The sequence below is a fragment of the Vicia villosa genome, linkage group LG1 (genome assembly GCF_029867415.1).
Source record: "Vicia villosa cultivar HV-30 ecotype Madison, WI linkage group LG1, Vvil1.0, whole genome shotgun sequence".
Taxonomy (NCBI): Eukaryota; Viridiplantae; Streptophyta; class Magnoliopsida; order Fabales; family Fabaceae; genus Vicia; species Vicia villosa.
The window spans coordinates 90,948,268-90,970,158 of record NC_081180.1 but is presented as its reverse complement, the minus strand read 5'-3'; the positions used below and the strand labels follow the sequence as shown (position 1 = coordinate 90,970,158).

Sequence of the window (21,891 nt, the reverse complement as noted above, 5' to 3'; positions counted from 1 at the left end):
TTTTGTGACCACTAGTTAAAAACTTGGGAAGGAAGTAAACTTTCACAGCTGAGTTAAAAAAGAACAAAAAAAATGATAAAACAAAAAAAGGATAAAAAATAAATAAAAAAGAAAAAATATTCCTTTCATCACCATTCTCATTCATATAAAAACTCTAACCATACATGGGGAAAATAGTGGTATGAATAAAAAATTAACCCTATACCTCTCTGTTTAAACTAAAATACTATACCTAAAATAAATTATGTTAATGGATTGTGGAGACACATTGAGCTCATCTCTAAACTTGAATCACAAGTTATACCTAACTAAGCATCGTGCAGTTAAAGTTCCAACATGAACAAAATGAACATCCCTGTCAGCTTCATCATATCACTCACAACCTAGAAGTACGGAGACACCAGACACGACACCGACACGTCGACACTGATAATAATTTGAAAAAATAAATAAATAGAACATAATCACAATGTCGGTGTCGTCTCAGTGTCCGACACAAACATACTATTTTTAGAGGTGTCGGTGCTACATCGCTCACAACTAAACTAGTAATCTTCATTGAAGCCTCATGCAGTTATGTTCTCATATTAAACATAAAGTAGACTTCACCATCTTTTCCCACCCCAGTTGCCACGACCTCTACCACCACCGTTCGCAAACCTATCACCTGAAAATCTACCATTCCTGCCGCCACCACCACCACTTCTCCCACCACGACCACTGCCATCTCCAAATCTGCCGCCTCTTGATTGATCTCTCTGTTGCAGACGAGGCAAAGCTTTTAACACCTCTAAACTTACATCAGAGGCATTTTTCTTACCTGAAAGACAAATATTATTGAGTTTAAGTTATTACCAAAATAAAAACGCAATGTCTAACCATAATCTTTACTAGTGATGATCCATGAAAGTTTATCTACCAGCAAGATATGTATCTAAATCTTCAGCTAGTACATCAAAAACTACACCATTTCCATCTGCAGTGATAGTAAGACCTTTCACAGCCTCAACCTTCTCTTCAGGCAAAATCCTCCTCAACATTTTGTATGCAAAACTGACAACAACCAATGAAAGAATATGTCAAACTAATTCAAAGGGTTGAAACAATTGACACTTGAATAGAATACGTAATTTCTAACCAAAGTTGTTTGTATAAAGTTCTTACGTTGGCGTAAAGATAGGTCTCCCGGTCTCAAGAAGTAATGTAACATAGTTCTCCATAGAAGTTAATAGAGATCTTTTCTTGATCTCTGTATAACCCTACACATTAGATCATAAACCTCAGATGTATTTGATACTTTTTCTTTAAGAAATAGCAAGAAAAAAAAAACGAATGGAGAAAATGAGGAAGAACATTGACTTACAACAGCCTTGGCAAGAGCCTTTGCAAGTAAATCAACGACCGATAAACCGGAGTTATTTAAAAGATCTTCAGCCGCAGACTTGAATGCAGGAATCACACTGCATTTTTGACATATTTTAAGAGCCAAACAAAGCATTACACACAATATGCAAATAAAAAACAAACCTATCAGACACTTGAGTTATCATTTCTGCAGCTTCTGCGCCAATAGCTTTGGCAATATCATTAGCCTGAGGAGCAGAAACATGTTCAAATTTAACACCCGACTCTCTCTCGATTTTAGATATATTCGACCTCCTTGGATCATAAAGCATTACAGCAACTCCAGTGTTACCTGCAAATATAAAACCAAACTGTTGTATAACCCCTATACCAGATTCCCAATGTAAAGCAAAATAAAATGAATACCTGCTCTTCCCGTGCGCCCAGAACGATGGATATAGGCTTCAACATCCCTTGGAGGTTCACACTAAACAAAGTACAATTATCAGAAAACAATGTTGAGATGAATATAGTAATGATCCATAGTATCATATGTATACGCATAAAAAGTACCTGAATAATTAACTGAACATCGTTAATATCCAGACCCCGCGCAGCCACATTAGTCGCAACTAATGTCATGAATTTCCCAGACCTAAAGGCAGACAAAGTAACCTGCAAGTTACAGGACAAAATTAAGAGAGAAGAAAATACAGGCGCCACACTCACTCTCGTAAAATAAAAAATAAAAAAAAAATAAACACATCATTTGATCAAAATTCATTAATAACTTACTTCACGTTGTGCTTGCTGTATGTCGCCGTGGAGTGCTTTTGCTCCAGGCAACAACTCTGCGAGCTGAGATGCTGATTCCTTTGTCTCCGTGAATATAATTGTTCGACCTCCACTATATCAGAACAGTATACCAAATAATGACATTTGAATTCAACCGGAAGATAGATTTATCTAATCAGAAGATAATTGAAAATTGAATCGTTAAAATCACCTGCTGTAAAAGAGAATAATGTCTGGGATAAGCTGGGACCTGGCAGAGCCGGTACAAGGAAGAATAATATGCCTAACACTGGTACTGGCCTTCATTTTTGTATCTCCAACAAGATCAGCAGTTTCCTTATCTGGCTTAAGAAATTTTTTAGCAATCTGGCAAATGTATAAATACGATAACGTCAAAAGACTCGTAATATAAAATCGAATCAGCATAAAGAAGTTATCACTTAGAAACATACATGCTTAACCCAGTCTGGCAAAGTAGCACTAAAAAGAAGCGTCTGAACTTTACCTACATTTTTAACCTTACCTGCGAAAATAAGGAATAAATTGTTCGACAGTGAGTTCAAGACACAAATTGCTGCAAATTGAGAACACAAAAAAATAGATAAATGTAAAACACACCAAGGATCAATTCAACATCTTCAAAGAAACCCATCCTCAGCATCTCATCTGCTTCATCGAGGACACGGAACTTTAGTTGGCTCAGGTCAATTTTCCCCCGCTCTAAATGATCCTACAACAGGCCATTCAACAAGGAAACAAATAAACTTTTTTTCTTCCAAATATTGTCTTGACAGACAATCTTTCTTCCAATATATACTCTTGCAAGAATTGATATTCATATCAAGAAACAAGAAAACAGCTACATAAAACCAACTAGTATTACACGATAATTACCTTTATGCGGCCCGGTGTACCAATAACAATGTCCACACCTCTCTTAAGCTTAATCTCTTGAGCTTGATAAGAAGCTCCTCCATACAAACAACAAGAAGTCAATCCCATTGCCGCACCATAAACTTCAAAATCAGCATTCACCTAATGCACAACACTCCACACACAGTAAGAGACAGAATAACATCCAGCCAGCAATGCAAACACAAGTACAAATAGTGCATGTACCTACCTGACAGGCCAATTCCCTCGTAGGTAAAAGCACAAGAACACTCGGCGGCCTCCCATCACCAGTCTTTCTCGATGCTTTTGCCGGACCGTTTGTTATAGATTCTATAATTGGCAACACAAAGGCAAGAGTTTTACCCTGCAGTTTCCCAAAAGTAGACAATTCAGATATTTATCCATTTGGATTGACTTATTTGAACTTATCTTATATCATAAAAACCTAGACACCGGAAACACGACACTGACACGTCAACACCGATAATAATTTGAAAAAAAATGAATAAATTATATGTAATCAGGTGCAACTATATGATAAGAGCTGATATTATGAGTTATTAATGAAGCTGTTTGTCAACTAACTATGTAACAACAAATAATCACATTCCTCCTAAGAAAGACTACTTAATTATGAACTTACAAATACAATACACGACAACAAAATGAACTGAATTACACACAACTTTAACACTTCTATAACAAATAAACATGAAACACTGACACAAACACGAGAGACTAATAGACAGACACACTTTCAATCTAACATGTCGCGCTACATAGATAGATAGATAAATAAAAGGAAAATAAATCGAAAAGAGAAAGACACCTGACCAGTGCGAGCTCTACCAACCAAATCAAACCCATGCAGAATGGTATCAAACGTCATTGCCTGAATAGGAAACAACGACTCGATTCCCTTTTCCTTCAACTTCTCTCTCAACGGCTCCGATATTTTAAACTTCGAAACCGCATTATGATCCTCCACCTTCTTCTCCATTACCAGAGACTCAACAGATTTCGCTTTTTTCTTCTTCCTGTTCTTCTCCTTCTCCTCTCTAGAACCTTTTGGCTCAACCAATTCTAAACTATTCTCGTTTTCATCCCCATTGGTTGTCGTCATTGTCTTAACTCTGAAGTTTTGTGTTTGTTCTTGTCGGTGTTCTACCATGAAACAGCATTTTGGTATGGAATGAAGGGATTCAAATGGGTGGCAAGATTGGATCTTTTGGTGATGTTGTTGGCAGTGATGGAATCATCTGGTTCGTGTGGAAGATGGAGAAGAAAGAGGAGTGAGCAGCGTCGAGGTTTTCGGTTGTGTGATTTGTTGATTTGGAAACTTTCTTCAAATCAATCCGATTCTCTTTTTATGCTAACTTTCTTATTCTAGAAGAAAGAAAATAGGACAAAAAGGAATTTTTAATGCAAACTATGATCATTAAATATTTATAAATGTAATTATATTTTTTTTAATGATGATATATAGAAGAAAGAAAATAGGACAAACTTAGAGAGAGAAACTTAGAGAGAGAAACTTTGGCTTCCCTAGGGTTTTTTCTTCTGGTTTTCTGAGATATGTCGGAGCTTGCACCGGTTCTTACACCGGTGCCGCCCCCTAAGCCCCCGGAGCAGGTGGAGGATAGTATGAATATTGATCAAGGAATAGAGTCAACAAGGAAGCAGAAGATGTTGATGGATTTGCAGCATCCGTCAAAGAAAAATAATACGTCATACAAAAGTGCTGTTACTGGAGAAGATGAAGGTAATGCTATTGAAGTAGAAGAGGACGAGACAAGTGATTATGGAGAAGGAGATGATTGTGATCTTGAAGGGATACAAGTTAAAGAGTGTAAGATCGGCGGGTATGATTGCCCACGAGTCATTTTATCCAAATATGAGGAGAAGAGGATTCACAGACCATGGCGACGTGGTGTAATTGTTAAACTGCTAGGGCGGAGAATCGGATATAAGGCATTAGAGACCCGACTGAAACAAATGTGGGTTAAGAGGGGCATCATCAGCATTATAGATTTAAGCCATGACTACTATTTGGTTGCCTTCACACATGAGGAAGACAAGATGGTGGTGTTAACCGAAGGCCCATGGTTTATATATGACCATTACTTGACGGTTAAGGACTGGACCCCCGATTTCCAGCCAGAGACTGATTCCATTGTTAAGGTTGCTGTGTGGATTCGAATTTCAGGGCTTCCAATTGAATATTATGATCCAAAATTTTTACATGTGATTGGTGATCTCGTAGGGCACACAGTTAAAGTTGATAAGAACACCATTCAAAGGGAAAGAGGCAAGTATGCAAGGATTTGTGTCGAAGTGGATATCACTAAACCTTTGCTTGCTATGTTTTCTATTAAAGAGAGAAGATACAAGATTGAATACGAGGGGCTGCACCTTCTGTGTCTCACATGTGGGAAATTTGGACATTATAAGGAGGGATGTCAAGTACAAATTAAAGGGAAAGGCATTATGGACAGGCAAGGAGAAGAGGGTGAAGTTAATGGGGGACTCATTAGTATGAATGAACATGTGCATGAGAGTAGAGAAAACGAAGCAGGGCCTTGGCAGGTTGTGCAGAAGCAGAGGCGTGGAAGAAAACCACCGGAAAACAAGAAAGCGCAACCGGCGGTGAAAGAGTGGGTGGCAAAAAGTGGATCCAGATTTGCATCATTAAGAGATGATGACGTGGGCGAAACTAGTGGAGTAAATAAGGATAGTATTAATGAGGCAATGATTACTAAAGAAGATATTGATACAGCATTAAAAAAGAAAGAGAAAATGGTAGACAAAACCAATGATGAGGCGTTGATTAAGTCTCTAACGGATTTGGCAGTTAATGATGATGCTTTAAAAGAAATTCAAGGGAAGGCTAGTGGGGTCACTAGGGCGGAAAAAAGTATGACGAATTCCAAGGCACGAAAGCAAAGTGGGGAGAGAAAGACAAAAAGTGGAAATAAAAATGTTATAACGCTAGCTACACGTGGAAGAAGGGGATTTAAATATAGAGCATCGGACCCTATGAAGAAAAGAATTAAAGATATTTATGCAAAGGATCAAAATATGGGTGTTCTAGAAGGAGGTAATATAAACATGCAGTCTGCTACCACAAAAAATCAGCGTGATATACTTTCAAGTGACACTGGAGACTACACAAAGGGGATTATCTTGAATGTTCATGATCGAGGTGGTGATGGGAGTGTGCAACACAAAGATGCTACTTTCATTAGTATACAACAAGCTAATAGGCCGCCGGATTTAAGTGAAGGACAGGTGGAAATTCTAAAAGATAGCATGCAAAAGAAGGAGATACTCATGAATGCTGTTAACATAGGAGAGAATACCAGCATTCAGGAGGAGATTATTACAATGGAAGAGGAAGCTCACCAAGCGACCTTTGAAGTGTGCTGACTTTGGAAGGCTGGGACATCTCTTTATTATCATTGTCCATGATGATGAAAAATAGCAATATAATAGTGTGGAATTGTAGAGGAGCAGCAGGGAAAGAATTTTTCAAATTCTGTAAATACTATATTGATATATATAAGCCTGAGATTTTTGTTTGTATGGAGACAAGGTGCGATCCAAAAAAGCTCTACCAATCATGCAAAAAGCTAGGTTTCAACACTTGTCATTCAGTAGATAATATAGGATTTGCGGGAGGTATCATTGTAGCTTGTAAAGATGATAACTTAAAGGTCCAAATGTGGAATAAGGAGGAGCATTTTATTCACCTGAAGATGCAAGATATGCATGGGAGAGAATGGATGCTAACCTTGGTGTACGCAAGCCCTTATGAGGTGAAGAGGAAGAGTCTGTGGGAGCATTTGAGACAGTTTGCTGATTCCATAAATCTCCCTTGGCTTGTAGCAGGAGATTTTAATGAGATTGCCTTCTCTAATGAAAAGAAAGGAGGTGCTATAGCTTCAGGAAGAAAATGTAAGATCTTTCGAGATAACATGGAAAAATGTAAGTTACTTGATCTTGTAGCTAGTGGTCCGTTTTTCACGTGGAGGGGCCCTATTTATCATGGGGGGCAACGTATATATGAAAGATTGGACCGAGCAATAAGTAATGAAGAATGGAGATTGATGTACTCAGAAGCCCATGCTAAAGTTCTTCCTAAAGTGGATTTCTCTGATCATCATCCCATAATGACTTCTCTAATGTGCAATAAGAGTGAGAGGGGCCCTAAACCCTTTCGCTTTGAAAGTGCATGGATGGTGGACGAAAATTATAATGAAAGACTTAGAGGGTTTTGGAGGACAGATGATAATCTTGTGGTGAATCTTAAAAGAATAGAATCTGATGCCACATAATGGAGGTGCTGCACGCTGCTCCATGTGCAAAGAGAGAAGAAGAGAATAATGGCAAGACTTCAAGGTATCCAAAAAGCTATTCAACTTAAACATCGTGTGCAGGGGTTGATAAGTTTGGAGAGAAATTTGCAGAACAATCTCAATAATCTTTTGAAGAAAGAGGAGCTTATGTGGTTTCAACGTGCGCGTACTAAGTGGCTCGTTGACGGAGATCGTAATACAAAATACTACCATCTCAAAACTGTTACGAGGAGACGGAGAAACAGAATTGTAATGCTCAAAGATGAGGGTGGAAGATGGGTAGAAGAGGAAGAGAATCTAAAGGGGTTGGTTAATGAGTTTTATAAAAAACTTTTTAACACTAGGGATAGATGGAACAATTGGTTTCCAACTAAAATTACATTCCCAAAGCTGCATCTGGATGATATCACGAGGCTTGCTGCCGATTTGAATATTGAGGAGATCAGAAAAGCGGTGTTTGACATGAAACCTTGGAAGGCTCCGGGTCCTGACGGATTTCCAGTCGGTTTCTACCAAAAGGCGAGGGACGTGGTAGGTGATAACGTGACTAAGTATATTCAAAGAATATGGGAACATCCGGGAGAGATAATCAATATTAATCAAACTGATATCTGCTTGATTCCGAAAGTGGATAACCCGATAATGGTTTCTCAGTTTAGGCCCATCTCTTTATGTAATGCCATCTATAAGGTGGTTAGCAAGATTGTTGTGGGACGTCTCAAGAGTTACATGGATAAACTGGTCTCTCCTTTTCAAACTGGTTTTGTGCCAGGCAGGTTGATTCATGAAAACATTATAATAGCTAAAGAAGCAATGCATTCTATGGAAAGAACAAGAGGCAAGACAGAATACTTTGCTATTAAAGTTGATTTGTCGAAAGCTTACGATAAATTAAGCTGTGAGTTCATTTGGCGTACGTTGCAAGAGATTAATATTCCTGATAAGCTGATGAATGTAATAATGAACTCAGTCACGAGTGTTGAAACAAACGTTAACTGGAACGGTAATAGGAATGCTTTCTTCCGTCCCAAACGAGGTATCCGGCAGGGTGATCCGATTTCTCCATACTTGTTTGTGCTGTGCATGGACAAGCTGTCCCATTTAATAGAAGAAGCTGTTGATAATAAGAGGTGGAAAGGTATAAAACTAGGGAAAAATGGTATAACGATTTCACACTTAATGTTTGCCGATGATCTGTTACTCTTCGGAGAAGCTTCAGAGATGCAAATGAATACTGTTATGGAGACTCTCAACATGTTCTGTAGAATGTCGGGGCAAGAGGTTAGTCAGGAGAAAACCAGTATCCTGTTTTCAAACAATGTGGCCAGAAGTTTACAAACAAAATTGCTGCACATTTCAAAATACAGGCAGACTAAAAGTTTTGGGAAATATCTAGGAGTTCCCTTAAGTGGGAAGAGGCTTAAGAGACATGACTTTCAATATATTATAGACCAAGTAGCCTCTAAATTAAATGGGTGGAAAAAGAACATCTTATCATTGGCAGGAAGAATTACTTTAGCAAAAAGTGTGATAGAAGCTATTCCCCTCTATCCCATGATGACTAACAAGCTGCCAGTCGCTTGCGTCGACGAAATTCAAAGGCTCCAGCGTAAGTTTGTCTGGGGTGAAGCTGATGACCAAAAACGTTTGCATGCTGTTGCATGGGACACGGTAACGAAACCTAAACAGTATGGCGGTGTTGGCCTTAGGGATCTTAAAGTCTTGAATGATGTGTGCTTAATGAAGCTTGGGTGGAAAATGTATAATAATTCGAATGGGCTTTGGTGTTCTGTGCTGAAGAATAAATACCAAGTTAGAGAAGCTGCGGATTGCATGGTCACTCGAGCTACTGATTCTAGACTATGGAAAGACATTGCAACTGTGATTCCAACTATGATAGATACTGGCATGTGGGCTATCGGAGATGGGAAAACAATTAGTGCTTGGGAAGACAATTGGCTAGGGCATGATTATGGGTTGGAAAACTATAATGTTCAGATTCCAGAAAATCTTAAGGGAGCCAAAGTTTGTGAGCTTATAGATGAGCGTGGTGAGTGGAACTTTCAGATACTCCAAGACTGGCTTCCTGAGCAGTGGTTGGATGAAATGCGATCGTGTGTGCCTCCTCAGTTGGGGGATATTTCTGACGTGTTCTATTTTGCAGGTACAAGTTCCGGAAAATTCTCGGTGAAAGCAATGGTTCATGAGGTTGAAGGTTTCAATCTTGCTAATGAAGATTTGGAGTGGAAGATGATATGGAAGATAGCGATACCGGAGAGGTGTAAAACATTCATATGGTTACTTAAACATGATAGAATTCTTACAAACCTGAGTAAGAATAGGAAAGGTCTTGGCAGTGCTGGATGCAAGTTATGCGGGTACGTGTGCGAATCAACCATGCATGCGATGCGTGATTGCAGTAAATGTCTTCAAGTGTGGAAGAGCATTGTGCCGAGTGATATGATGGTTGAGTTCTTTTCCGCTAATCTTCAGCAATGGATTAGTCTTAACCTTAATTATTGTGGTACTGGCAGTGAGGGATGGAGGAGTTTATGGGCCACCGCCTGTCATGCGTTATGGAGTTGGCGAAACCTGGAAGAACATAATGATGACTACTCAAGACCGCATGATCTAATGTTGCATATTTTGAAACGGTGAGAAAACTATAATAATGCAATTCGGCTATCTCATAATGTGAGAGATATTAATAATGTCTCTTGCCTAGGATGGAAACCTCCGGTGCCGAGTATGTTTAAACTTAACACTGATGGAGCGAGTAAAGGAAACAATACAGCAGGGTGTGGGGGAATTATCAGAGATTCTCAAGGGAGATGGAGAGGTGGTTTCGCAAAATTTTTAGGTAATTGCAGTGCGTTGTTAGCTGAATTTTGGGGCGTTCTGGAGGGTTTGAAATTAACTGACATTTTGGGTATTAAGAGGGTGGAGCTTAATGTGGATTCTCTGTTGGTGGTGAACGCACTAGAAACAGGCAAGACTGGGGATGTGGAGTGTACTACCATCCTAAGAAAGGTGAAGGATATTATGGAGAAGCATGAGGTTGTCATAGTATCTCATGTTTATAGAGAATCAAATTGGTGTGCGGATAAGTTAGCTACGCATGGATGCATGATTAGAGATTTCGTCACGTATGAGGAAGCTCCAGATTTTATGCAGCCTTTTTTGGATGCAGATGTGAACGGGGGTCTTGTCCCTATGATTGATACTTTGTAGTTGTTTTTCTTTTTTTCGGGTTTAGGCCCTCCCTTTAAGCAAAAAAAAAAAGGACAAAAAGGATTTTTTTTTTTGAATAATCTAGGGTGTGTTTGTTTGATGGATTAAATTTACAATTCTGGGAATGTTATTCCTAGGAATGCTAATCCTTGGAAAATAGTTCCCATCAATTTGTTTGGCAAGTTATTTAGGTTCCTAGGTATATTTTAAAATTTTATTTTGTTTATAGTTTTAAATTATTAAAAAATTAATATTAAAATATGAAAATAATATGTAAATGAGTAGTTATAGGTGGTTACTTTTTATTCCCATGGGAATGTTAGATTCTCACTCATTAACCTGGGAATAAATCCTTAAAATTTTATGAGTAAATTTTATTCCAAAGAATAAAAAGTGCCTAGGAATAATTTATTAAAACTTCAAACAAACATGGGAATATGAGATTCCCAATCTCACATTCCCATGAATCATATTTAAATCCATGAAACAAACACCCCCTAGTATTGAAAAAAATACACAACCACAGAAAAAATATGCTCTAAAATTAATATAGAGGAGTCAAGTGAGATGGCGACACCACTTGAATATTGGTCTAAGGCACCATCTCACATGGCGTATGGAAAATACTTAGATGGACAGAGCTGTAACACCTGGATTTACACACAGCCAATCACATTTTTTATTAATTAAATAATAAAAATAAAATTATCTCTCTCCACCATTATCACAACCACCCTTCATGTTGGCAATTAAAAACGAAATTAAATTTTAAATAAATTTAAATTCTCTCTCTTCTTATTGGTTGTTCCTAAATATATGGATTTAGGTTCGTGTCCATGCAAGAATTGCTCCATGGCGTATACACTTCCTTCAAGCCATGTGAGATGGCGCCTACTCTTTAATTGTGGGAAGAGGCGCCATTTGAGTTGGCTTGTACATGCAATCGTGTTTTCTATAAATAAAACACATATTTCTCCAACATTCTTCACACTTTCTCACAAACATTCTTCACACTTTCCCACATTCTCTTCTCATTTTCTCTCTGTATTTTTTTTTGCGTCATGACATCTCCCTTGATTTTTATGAGAGATGGGTACGTTATTTTCTCGACCACCAAACCTCCGATAAAAATGAAATTTTGGCACATTCATTCCATGGAGAGTTTGAAGAGAGAAATGATGTGATGGTTAGACGGAGACATCGAAGATGGTGAACAGATTAGAAGGATCCAGAGAAAAAGAACAGTCACCTCACTTGGAACTGGAAAACCTCGTAGCTGGTTGGAGGAAGTCAAAATAGACAGAGATGTAATCTCGATGATGCACGAATCTGATGAAATCATTTTAACAGTTGTAATTTCTTAGCTATGTTGTTGCGTTGTTAATGTTATTTTTATGTGGCGTATGTGTTGTTGGTTTATTTGGTGTTTGTGTTGTTATTTTAGTCTTTATGGCATTTAATGTCTTGTTTGTATTTGGTATGTTGTAACAAATGTTCGTAATAAAAAACATTTCGTTTAGATAATACAAAAGTGTATATATTGGGAATACAATTTTTATGTTGTTGAGCTAGTAGCACAAGTGGGACAATTTTTTGGGTTGAGTTCGGCCTTACAGCATAAACCACACTCTCTTTCTAGCTTGTCAAAGAAGTCCAATTAAGTTGTGATACACTTGCACTAGCAGGATTATTGTATGCACTCTCAATAGAAGCTTGTCTTTCGGAGATCAAGCATAGACCAGGTTGCGGAGCCACGTGTGTTTAGAGATTCTTGAGAAAGAAACTTCAACCACCACCAGTCTCTCCCTCGACAAGAGAAAATGCACTTGGAAAAATATTATTATTGTCATCTTGTGCAACTTCCATGAGTAGCGTGCCTTTGTATTTACCGAACAACCACGTTCCATCTATCTGAATAATAGGTTTGCAAGATGCAAATCCTGTAATGCAAGGTTGAAAAGCCCATAACAATCGACTGAATATTCCATTTCCGTTGACATATGTACCATTTGGGGCATATGAAGGCAATGTTTCCATAATATAAATTGTTCTAGGAGCATATGTGCGAAGCGCATGCAAAGTAAGTCTATAGCGTAAATAATTTATTATTTCTTTCTTCGTTAAATAGATGCACATAATTTTTTCCATTCCTTTAGGTATTGTGTAACGGGTATGGATTTCAGCAAGAATCCAAGATGTAATGTGTCTCTATATCGTAATCTTTTGGATCACCTTGGCACGGATGATGTACGCGTTAACTCTAAACTTTTCTTCTTTTAATTTAGGCATTTTTTAAGTTATCATTATTCTAATTTAATTTTATCCACAGTTTATCTGGAGACCATATTTGGGTTTGGACCATGGAGCCAGCCCCGAGGATGCATTAGTTTGGACTGCAACTACTGCAATCATACAACTCAACATCGTGGAGATACACCAAAGCGACCGTGTGAAGGTGCAGTTCGGAATGCATCAAGAAATATCGTGTGCTCCAACTTGTTTAGAACCTTGTCATCTCAAAAGGGTCGACGACCAATGAGGTATTAATTAGAAAGAATTCACTCCGGAATGGTGTAAGATGTGGCATAGGCGTTACCGATATGTCTTACAATTCCATGTTTTCTTCACCCAGAATAAAATGCGACACACAAACCATTATATTAATTGGTACAGATCGATTACTAACCCTAAAATGTTTGTGTCTGGCCCGATGTATTTGATCGACCCACGCACACAATGGGCACAATCCTCAAATCCCAAACAACACTACCAACAATCATATACCACCCAACAACAACCCCAACAACAAACACAACACACATCAACCTCCCACCAAACACCACGACGATACAGATCCACAAACACCCAACCCCAATCACAACCTCAATACTAATACACTCATATGCCTCACACCCAACTCCAATCACAATCTCAATACCAATACACCCATATGTCTCACTCAATCACAGTACCAAGAATACATATGTCATCCCGATGTGGGCCCCTCATCATCTCACCTTAGCCTAGACATTGGCCTACCTGAAGAATATTCCCCAACGAACCCAAGTTACGATCAGCAACCTCAATACTAATACACCCAACAATCAAAGTACCAAACTCCACAAGATTCATTTTCTTTGCACTTCCGTTATTCATTCGATCTAGGTCTAAAATAGGTGTTTTGGGTTTTTGGCTTAGGGAGAAAGCAAACCTAAAACTATAAATAGAGGGAGTAACCCCTATTTTATATAACAACTTGTATTCACAGAATTTGCAGTTGCAAGTGAATAAAGAGATTTTCCACAGTTTGTGGGCAAAGAGAAACTCTGCATAAAATCATCATCTTCCTCCTTTTATTTTCGCAAACCCTAATTCACCTTTTTCCCAAATTTCCTTTTTCGTTCATTGTCATTGTGTAGTAATAAAAAAGTACTCAAAGATTTGAGTTTAATTTCAACATCTGATGTCAGAGAACCCACACATGAATTACAATTTAACAAAGGGAGCTTGGAAAGGAAAAAGGCAAGAAAAAAAAATGTCTTGGGGAAACTCATAATCATCATCATCATCATCCATATATTAAGGTGATTTTCCCTTCCTCATGCATTAGATAATGATTATGCAATTAGAATTTTGGGATTTTAATTTAAGAAGATTATAATATGATGCATGCATAATATTCTTAGGAATCTACATTGTTTCATCCTATATTTATATATATGCATTTGCTTGAATATGTTTAGTAATTTAGGATTGTAGTGTTGTGTGAATGGTAGTCTCCTACTGCAAATTGTGTTGATTGTGTGTTGGATTGAGAAATGTATGAGTAGAATCAATTAAATAAGTGAATAAGAGAAGTAAAGAAAGTATAACTTAGCAATATAATTTAGCAACTCATTATTTCGACACCTTGTCAGCGTTTTACTCATAACTCCTGATACAAAGATCATTTAGGAATGAAACTTAAACTATTAAATAATAGATTTGTTATGAAACTTCGAGTTTTGTTTCTATATCAATCGGTTGGTTAAACCTTATAATAAAAATTATATTTTTAATTTAGTCATTCTAAGCTTTCTAGAGAATGTTTGTTTCCTTAAATTAGATTTTGTTTGATATTTTAATTAAATTGTCGAAGTTATAGTTTGAATAATGAGAAATAGGTTTATGAGTCTATTTAGGTAGAATTGTATGTACATAAGATTTTTGATAAATTCATCATGATAGAATTGTTTGAATGACCAGTATGTATGAGTAAATACGAGAAATGATTATTTTTATAGTTTAAAGGTACCAGGTATGAATTTAAGAATGAAATAGATTGTTACTTCTCACTATGGATGAAGATGGATGAGGATGAAGCTGACAACATGTAACTCAATAAAAATTGTTTTTTATTATGAATTTTTTTGAATCTTAATCCTCTTATAATACTCCGTCTTTATTATAAGAGAAAGTTGACTTTTTAATTTATTCAATAATTAATGTGTCTAGTCTATATATAAATCAAATACATTAATTATTCTATTAATCTAAATAGTGAATTTCCTCTTATAACAAGGAATAGACGGAGTATAATATAGATAAATATAGTTATCATTTATATGTATTTGGCTTCTTGAAAGCATAAGTAATGATCCTCAATCTTCATGTAGTGTCCGTTACGAAAATGATTGTGTTTAGTTGTGCCATAATTTATCAAGGTGTCCAATTCGCAACCCCAACCTTAAACTACATAATTTGATCATAAAACAAAGAAGAATTTGAAAAGAAACTAGAAAGCCACATAATTAACTAATGAACCCACCTGGCCAAGGGTCTTCCACATCTCCCCTCTCAACCAGCTACTTATACATACAATACTTGATTACAAAGTTTCATGGCTACAAGTATAAAGAAATGTAGGGAATAAAAGTACATTTCGAAGACCGGAGAGAGTACTTAACTGCGTAGTTTCATGGCTACATCTAAAGGAAACATAAGCGATGAAAAGGACATAAACTTACAGCCAGAAACTTAGAACAACTCCTAGAATAACTAACAGTAGCCATTTCCGATTAGGTACTTTGTATGAAGAAGCGGCATCGCTGCATAAATTAAACCCGTACCATGTATCTCTGGGAATGAAAGTGTTGTAATAGAAAGTAACTGGACCGCCACTATTACCATTGATTTTCACCGTGTCGGGTTTCCAACCATCTGAGCCAGATCTATAGAGGTACACATAGCATATCTGATAGGCGCATGGACCATTTATCTGAAACGTATCGGACGAACAGCTCTCAAATGTACCAGAAGATGGATCATCTAGTCTTGGTGCATTTATCTGATAGTATGTGAAAGAGGAACAAATGAATTTTCAATGATTTCAAAATAAAGCTCCCTCAGTTAAACAAGATTAATAAACCAAATGAGGATTCTTTTATGGTCAGATTCTACTTTGAGTCTATTTGATGCAATTTACATACACACATTCAAAATCTATCGATCTGTTCAGCGAATTTTCCGTACTCTTCAATCAGCCTAGACCTTTTATACAATTATCTTCATAGATTGAGAGTCGATAAGCCTTACCATATTGAGAGAAAATAAACTCTCGCATTGAATAAAAATAGAGCATGAGATGAGTTTGAGTATCACCCCTCATCTTACAACATGATTTTGCAAAGTTGAGTCAGACTCAATATAAAAAAAATTAACAAATGAATGTACAAATCCATGGATATTTGAGAGTCTTAGGATTTTTTTTTTACATTAGATCTACCTCATCCTTAAAATGAACGTGTTCTATAAACCAACTTGGTTTTGTTTCAATAACCTCCTCACCTCCAGCATTAATATGGTAAACACTTTCATACCATATTAAATTTTAGTTTAACTGATCTGTTCTAGACCGGCCAAAGGGCCAATAAGAGAAAGCCCCGTGTTTGATCCAGGTCTTGGACATCTCAACCAACTCTCGTATATAAGGTATCCAACGTAAAAAAAAAATGCACGATTCAAATCCCTTTCTCACTCTCACATTATCATTCATTTTCTCTCACTGACTTAGGTGTCTGAGTGTTAACCATGCAAGTCAGTCCATTCTCCGCTGCACCGGAAGCACAACTCCGCCACAACAAGACAGTATCTCATCATTCACCGATAATTCCTAGTTCTGAACCGATCACAATCATTACAAGATTAACTTGTAACTCAGCATGTCATTCTCTATAAAATCTTTCTTATTAGAGATTTGAGGTTTTCCCAAATAGATAGATCCATTACTCTACATACATAGTCCCCATTCTAATCCTCAGCAAAATACTAACTAACCTACAAATTCAGTTGATGTTATCTATCAAGTTTAACTAACCATCTGATATCAAAAACAAATAAACAACTTTCAATCCTTAATTACAAACTCTTCCAACAGAGAAAAAAAAATAGAAAGAGAAATTAAACAAAAACCTGGTTTCCATAAGCATCACCAAAAGAAATACTGATTTGATCCCTCGTATACCTAGTAGACGAACAACTAGTAGATATAACCACAAAGTAAGAACAACTTGCCTCATTCTTCATCTACCAATAAAACAAAAAACTTCCTCTAAATATTATTCATAAAAGAGTAGAAAATGAAATAACCAATTAGGGTTTATAATTCTGTTTACCTTAATATAACTGAAATTGAAGGATTCATGAGCATGAGGCAATAGTGAAACAGATTGAGACTCTGACACTGAGACTGAGAGGGTCAAACAAAAGGCCAAAGAGACCACAACAAGAAGAAGAACCTCTTTCATCCAAAAGAATGAAAATTGTGTTGTGAATTTGAATGGGTTTCGATGACTTCGCGTGATATAGAAGAAGAAGAAGAAGGAGAAGAATCCACAATGAAGGAAGATGGCTAATTTGTCTTTTATTGTTAGAGCAGAAGGAAATAGGTTCTCTATTATTTCATATCACATTACATTACATTATATAGTTTTTGTATTATACACTTTTATTTCTAACACCTTCCCTTAATACAAAACTATTACAATGATAAAACACCTATCATCTTCCTCAACTCTTTGAATCTTTCACTCTTCAAAGGCTTGGTAAGAATGTCTGCCAGCTGCACCTCCGTTCTACAGTGATGTAGTTTGATCCTTCCCTTGCTCACTTGATCTCTAAGGAAGTGGAACTTAGTGTCAATATGTTTACTCCTGCCATGAGATACAGGATTCTTGGCCAGGTCAATAGCTGATTTGCTGTCTACTAACAATTCCACTGCTTCTTCATTTCTGATTTCCAATTCTTTGAGTAGTGTTGACAACCATAAGGCTTGACAAGCAGCTGAGCAGGCTGCTATATATTCAGCCTCACAAGTTGACAGTGCCACTACACTTTGCTTCTTGGAACTCCATGATATAGGGGAACCTGCAAACAGAAACACTTGCCCCATGGTACTTCTTCTATCTATCAAGTCACCACACCAGTCCGAGTCAGAGTAGGCTACAAGTTGTAGACTACAATTCTCAGCATTGTAACAAGGAAATAGAATGCCATGGTTTAAGGTTCCTCTTAGGTACCTCATAATTCTCTTGGCTGCAGTCATGTGTGAGTGTCTAGGATCACTCATAAACCTGCTAACCAAACCCACACTAAATGTTATTTCAGGTCTGCTGTGACATATATACCTCAGGCTGCCAACTATTTGCCTGAACATAGTCCCATCAGTATGTCCTTCATCTTCATCTTTGATCAACTTCACATTCAGCTCAGTAGGTGTTTCTACTGGTTTGCATCCCATCATCTTGAATTTCTTCAAGACATCTGACATATACTTCTTCTGATGCATGAAAATTCCATTTTCTGAGTACACAAATTCAAAACCCAGGAAGTATGATAAGGTACCCAGATCAGTCATCTCGAATTCACCTTTCAGTCTTTTTTTGATCAATTCCATAGCATTTGTACAGCTGCCCGTGATGACCAGATCATCTACATATAAGCACAGGATCACCAATTCCTTTTCATCTATTTTCTGGACATAAACACCATGTTCTGTTGAGCATTTCCTAAACCCAAGGGTGTTTAGGAATGAATCTATCCTTCTATTCCAGGCTCTAGGTGCCTGTTTCAACCCATAAAGGGCCTTCCTAAGCTTCAGTACCTTTTCCTCTTTTCCTTTGCTTATGAAGCCTGGAGGCTGAAGTACATACACTTCTTCATCGAGTGGTCCATTTAGGAAGGCTGACTTGACATCCAATTGCCATAGTTTCCAATTTCTCCAGCTGGCTATTGCAACTATTAATCTCACAGTTTCCATCCTAGCTACTGGAGCAAATATTTCACCATAATCTAAGCCTTCCTGTTGCATGAAGCCTTTAGCCACAAGTCTGGCCTTGTGCTTGGCTATTGTTCCATCAGGCTTGAGTTTAGTCTTAAACACCCATTTAACAGCAATTGGTCTTTTGTCTGGAGGAGGACTTACCATCTCCCATGTATTATTCCTTTCGATGCTCTTCAATTCTTCTTCCATAGCTAATCTCCATGCTTTCTTTGACATAGCTTCTTCTAATGAGATGGGTTCTACATCTGCCATGAGAGCCATATGTTGCACAATGTCCCCTTCTTGTGAGATGTTGTCATCAGCATAGACTTGATAATCATTGAGTCTTGGTGGTGCTTGTCTAGTTCGGACAGGTCTGTCCATAACTCTTGATGCCTCATCATCTCTTGCTGTAACTTGTTCATCTAAGCCATCTTCAGTATTTTCCCATACAAATTGAGTAGAAGATATTTCCTTGTCTTTTGCTGTGAAGCCTTCCCATGAACTTGCCTCATCAAACTGTACATCCCTGCTGAAGATAACTTGTTGATTTTCTGGATTGTAAAGTTTGTAGGAGCCAGTTGAGTTGTATCCCACAAAAATCATCTTTTCACTCTTATCATCCAGTTTTCTTCTTCTTTGGTCAGGTACATGTCTATAGCAAACAGACCCAAAAATCCTGAAGTGCTTCACTGAAGGCTTGCTTCCAGACCATGCTTCTTCAGGAACCATAGTTCCAAGTCTCTTGGTAGGGCATCTGTTTAGTACATGTACTGCTGTCATAGCTGCCTCACCCCAAAAGCTGTGAGGTAAATTCTTTTCCTTGATCATGCTTCTAACCATATTCATAATAGTTCTGTTTCTTCTTTCTACAGTGCCATTATGCTGTGGTGTATAGGGTGCAGTAACTTCATGCACAATGCCCTGATCTTTACAGAATTTTTCAAATTCGCCCGATGTGAACTCACCTCCACCATCTGTTCTTAGGATCTTAATGTGCTTGCTAGATTGCTTCTCAACCAAAGCCTTGAAATCTTTGAATGTTTTGCACACATCACTCTTGGCCTTAATCAGATAAATCCACAGTTTTCTGCTCAAATCATCGACAAACGATACAAAGTATCTACTGCCTCCTAGTGATGGTGTATCAAATGGACCACAGACATCAGAGTAGACTACACTTAACAATTCACTAGCTTTGGATGCAGTGTAGTTACTGAATGAATTTCTAGATTGTTTGCTTATTAAGCACTTGTCACAAACTTTGTTAGGAGTTTCAACTAAAGGGAGCCCTGTCACCATCCCTTTTGACCACAATTGTCTCATGTCTCTAAAATTCAAGTGCCCTAACCTAAGGTGCCATAACCATGAATCATCTTTTAATGTTTCAGCAGAAAAGCATTGTGACTCAATAGTGTTTAAGCTTACCTTGAAGGTTCTGTTATTGGCCAGTGGTGCTCTCATTATCAATGCTCCATCTTTGTCATGAATCCTCAGAAAATTCTTGCTTGTGGAAGCTGCAAAACCCTTCTCCAGAAGCTGGCCCAGGCTTATCAAGTTTGTTGTCATCCCAGGAACATATAGCACATTGGTGAGGATGACTTGTCTTCCATCTTCTCGATTTACAATGACACTTCCAGTTCCTTCAGCTTGTGTGGTCCTATTATCAGCAAACTTCACCATACTTTTCTTTTCAGCATTAAAATTGACTAGCCAATTTCGATGCCCAGTCATATGGTTGGAGCACCCTGAGTCTATGTACCAGACTTCATTGTTCTGTGTGTTTGGATTGGTGATCATCATCAACATCAAAGGTTGATCTTCTGCACCTGTTTCGTCTTCTTCTTTGGCCATATGAGCTTGATGTTCCTTCTGATTTGCCGAAGCTGTGCATTCATTAGAAAAGTGACCAATCCGATTACAGTTGAAACACTTGAGTCTCTTTCTATCGATTTTCTTCCTTCCACCTCGCCAATTTGTTGCTCCTCCCCTTCGATTTGAAATTCCTGAGTGATCTTGATCATTCTTTTCTTGCTCTTGATTCTGAGGATTTCTCCCAGATGTATTTCTGGAATCTCTTCCGCGACCCCTTCCTCTCGATCCCGATTTAGAGTTGAATCCACCTCTTCTTGATATGTATGCTTGCAAGACTTGATTATCACTGACCTTTTCTGTGCTCCTTTCAGTGATTCTTTGTTCGTGTGCTTCGAGAGAACCTTGTAGTTCTTCAACCTTCATTTCATCGATCTTCTTGGATTCTTCAATTGCCACAACGATGTGATCAAATTTGGGGGTTAGGGTTTGTAGGATTTTGCCGACTATTGCTTTGTCTTCGATCTCCTCACCGCAGTTCTTCATGGCATTTCTGTGTGTGATGATTCGATTGAAGAAATCTGCTATCTTTTCACTTTCTTCCATTTGCATCAATTCATATTGACGCCTCATCGTCTGCAATCGCACCTTCTTCAATTTCTCTGCCCCTTCGTTGCACTTTACCAAGATCTTCCACGCTTCTTGTGAAGTTGCAGCTCCTGCAATCTTCTCAAAGTGTGCTTCATCAACACACTGATGGATCAGGACCATTGCTTTGCAATCTTTCTTCTTGTTTTCTCTATGAAGCGTTTTCTGTGCATCTGTTGCATTTGCTGGAAGGGTTGGATAGCCGTCTTCAACGATTTCTGTGATTTCTTGGTACCCCATTATCGCCTTCATCTGCACTCTCCATCGATCCCAATTCTTTCCGGTGAGTACAGGAAGATTCGTTGTGAAGTTTGCTCCAGTTTGCACCATCATGCGTGTTTCTTCTTTTTTTTCTTTTGTGCGTTTTTGGATCAGAACCAGGCTCTGATACCAGTTGTTAGAGCAGAAGGAAATAGGTTCTCTATTATTTCATATCACATTACATTACATTATATAGTTTTTGTTAGAGCAGAAGGAAATAGGTTCTCTATTATTTCATATCACATTACATTA

General features: G+C 37.8%; 3 protein-coding genes across 3 annotated transcripts; 1 reads left to right on the top strand and 2 right to left on the bottom strand.

The window, feature by feature from the left end:
* Positions 1-127: 127 nt before the first annotated feature.
* On the bottom strand, positions 128-4,355 carry LOC131612062 (DEAD-box ATP-dependent RNA helicase 7-like). The gene is made up of 14 exons (XM_058883881.1): positions 3,863-4,355; positions 3,263-3,397; positions 3,034-3,174; positions 2,758-2,869; positions 2,592-2,662; positions 2,351-2,505; positions 2,140-2,251; positions 1,918-2,019; positions 1,771-1,831; positions 1,528-1,696; positions 1,364-1,460; positions 1,165-1,259; positions 920-1,053; positions 128-820 (listed from the first exon to the last, which is right to left on the bottom strand). The coding sequence occupies exons 1-14, from the start codon at positions 4,202-4,204 to the stop codon at positions 606-608; spliced, it is 1,941 nt and encodes a 646-aa protein (XP_058739864.1). The 5' UTR covers positions 4,205-4,355; the 3' UTR covers positions 128-605.
* A 2,145-nt stretch (positions 4,356-6,500) lies between these two features.
* Positions 6,501-7,367, top strand: LOC131649058 (uncharacterized). The gene has a single exon (XM_058918804.1). It carries the CDS (start codon positions 6,501-6,503, stop codon positions 7,365-7,367), a length of 867 nt encoding a protein of 288 aa, XP_058774787.1.
* Positions 7,368-15,381: 8,014 nt separating this feature from the next.
* On the bottom strand, positions 15,382-17,545 carry LOC131643512 (embryo-specific protein ATS3B-like). Its single transcript, XM_058913752.1, has 3 exons — positions 17,273-17,545; positions 17,070-17,183; positions 15,382-15,945 (listed from the first exon to the last, which is right to left on the bottom strand). Exons 1-3 carry the CDS (start codon positions 17,402-17,404, stop codon positions 15,622-15,624), a joined length of 570 nt encoding a protein of 189 aa, XP_058769735.1. The 5' UTR covers positions 17,405-17,545; the 3' UTR covers positions 15,382-15,621.
* Positions 17,546-21,891: the final 4,346 nt, after the last annotated feature.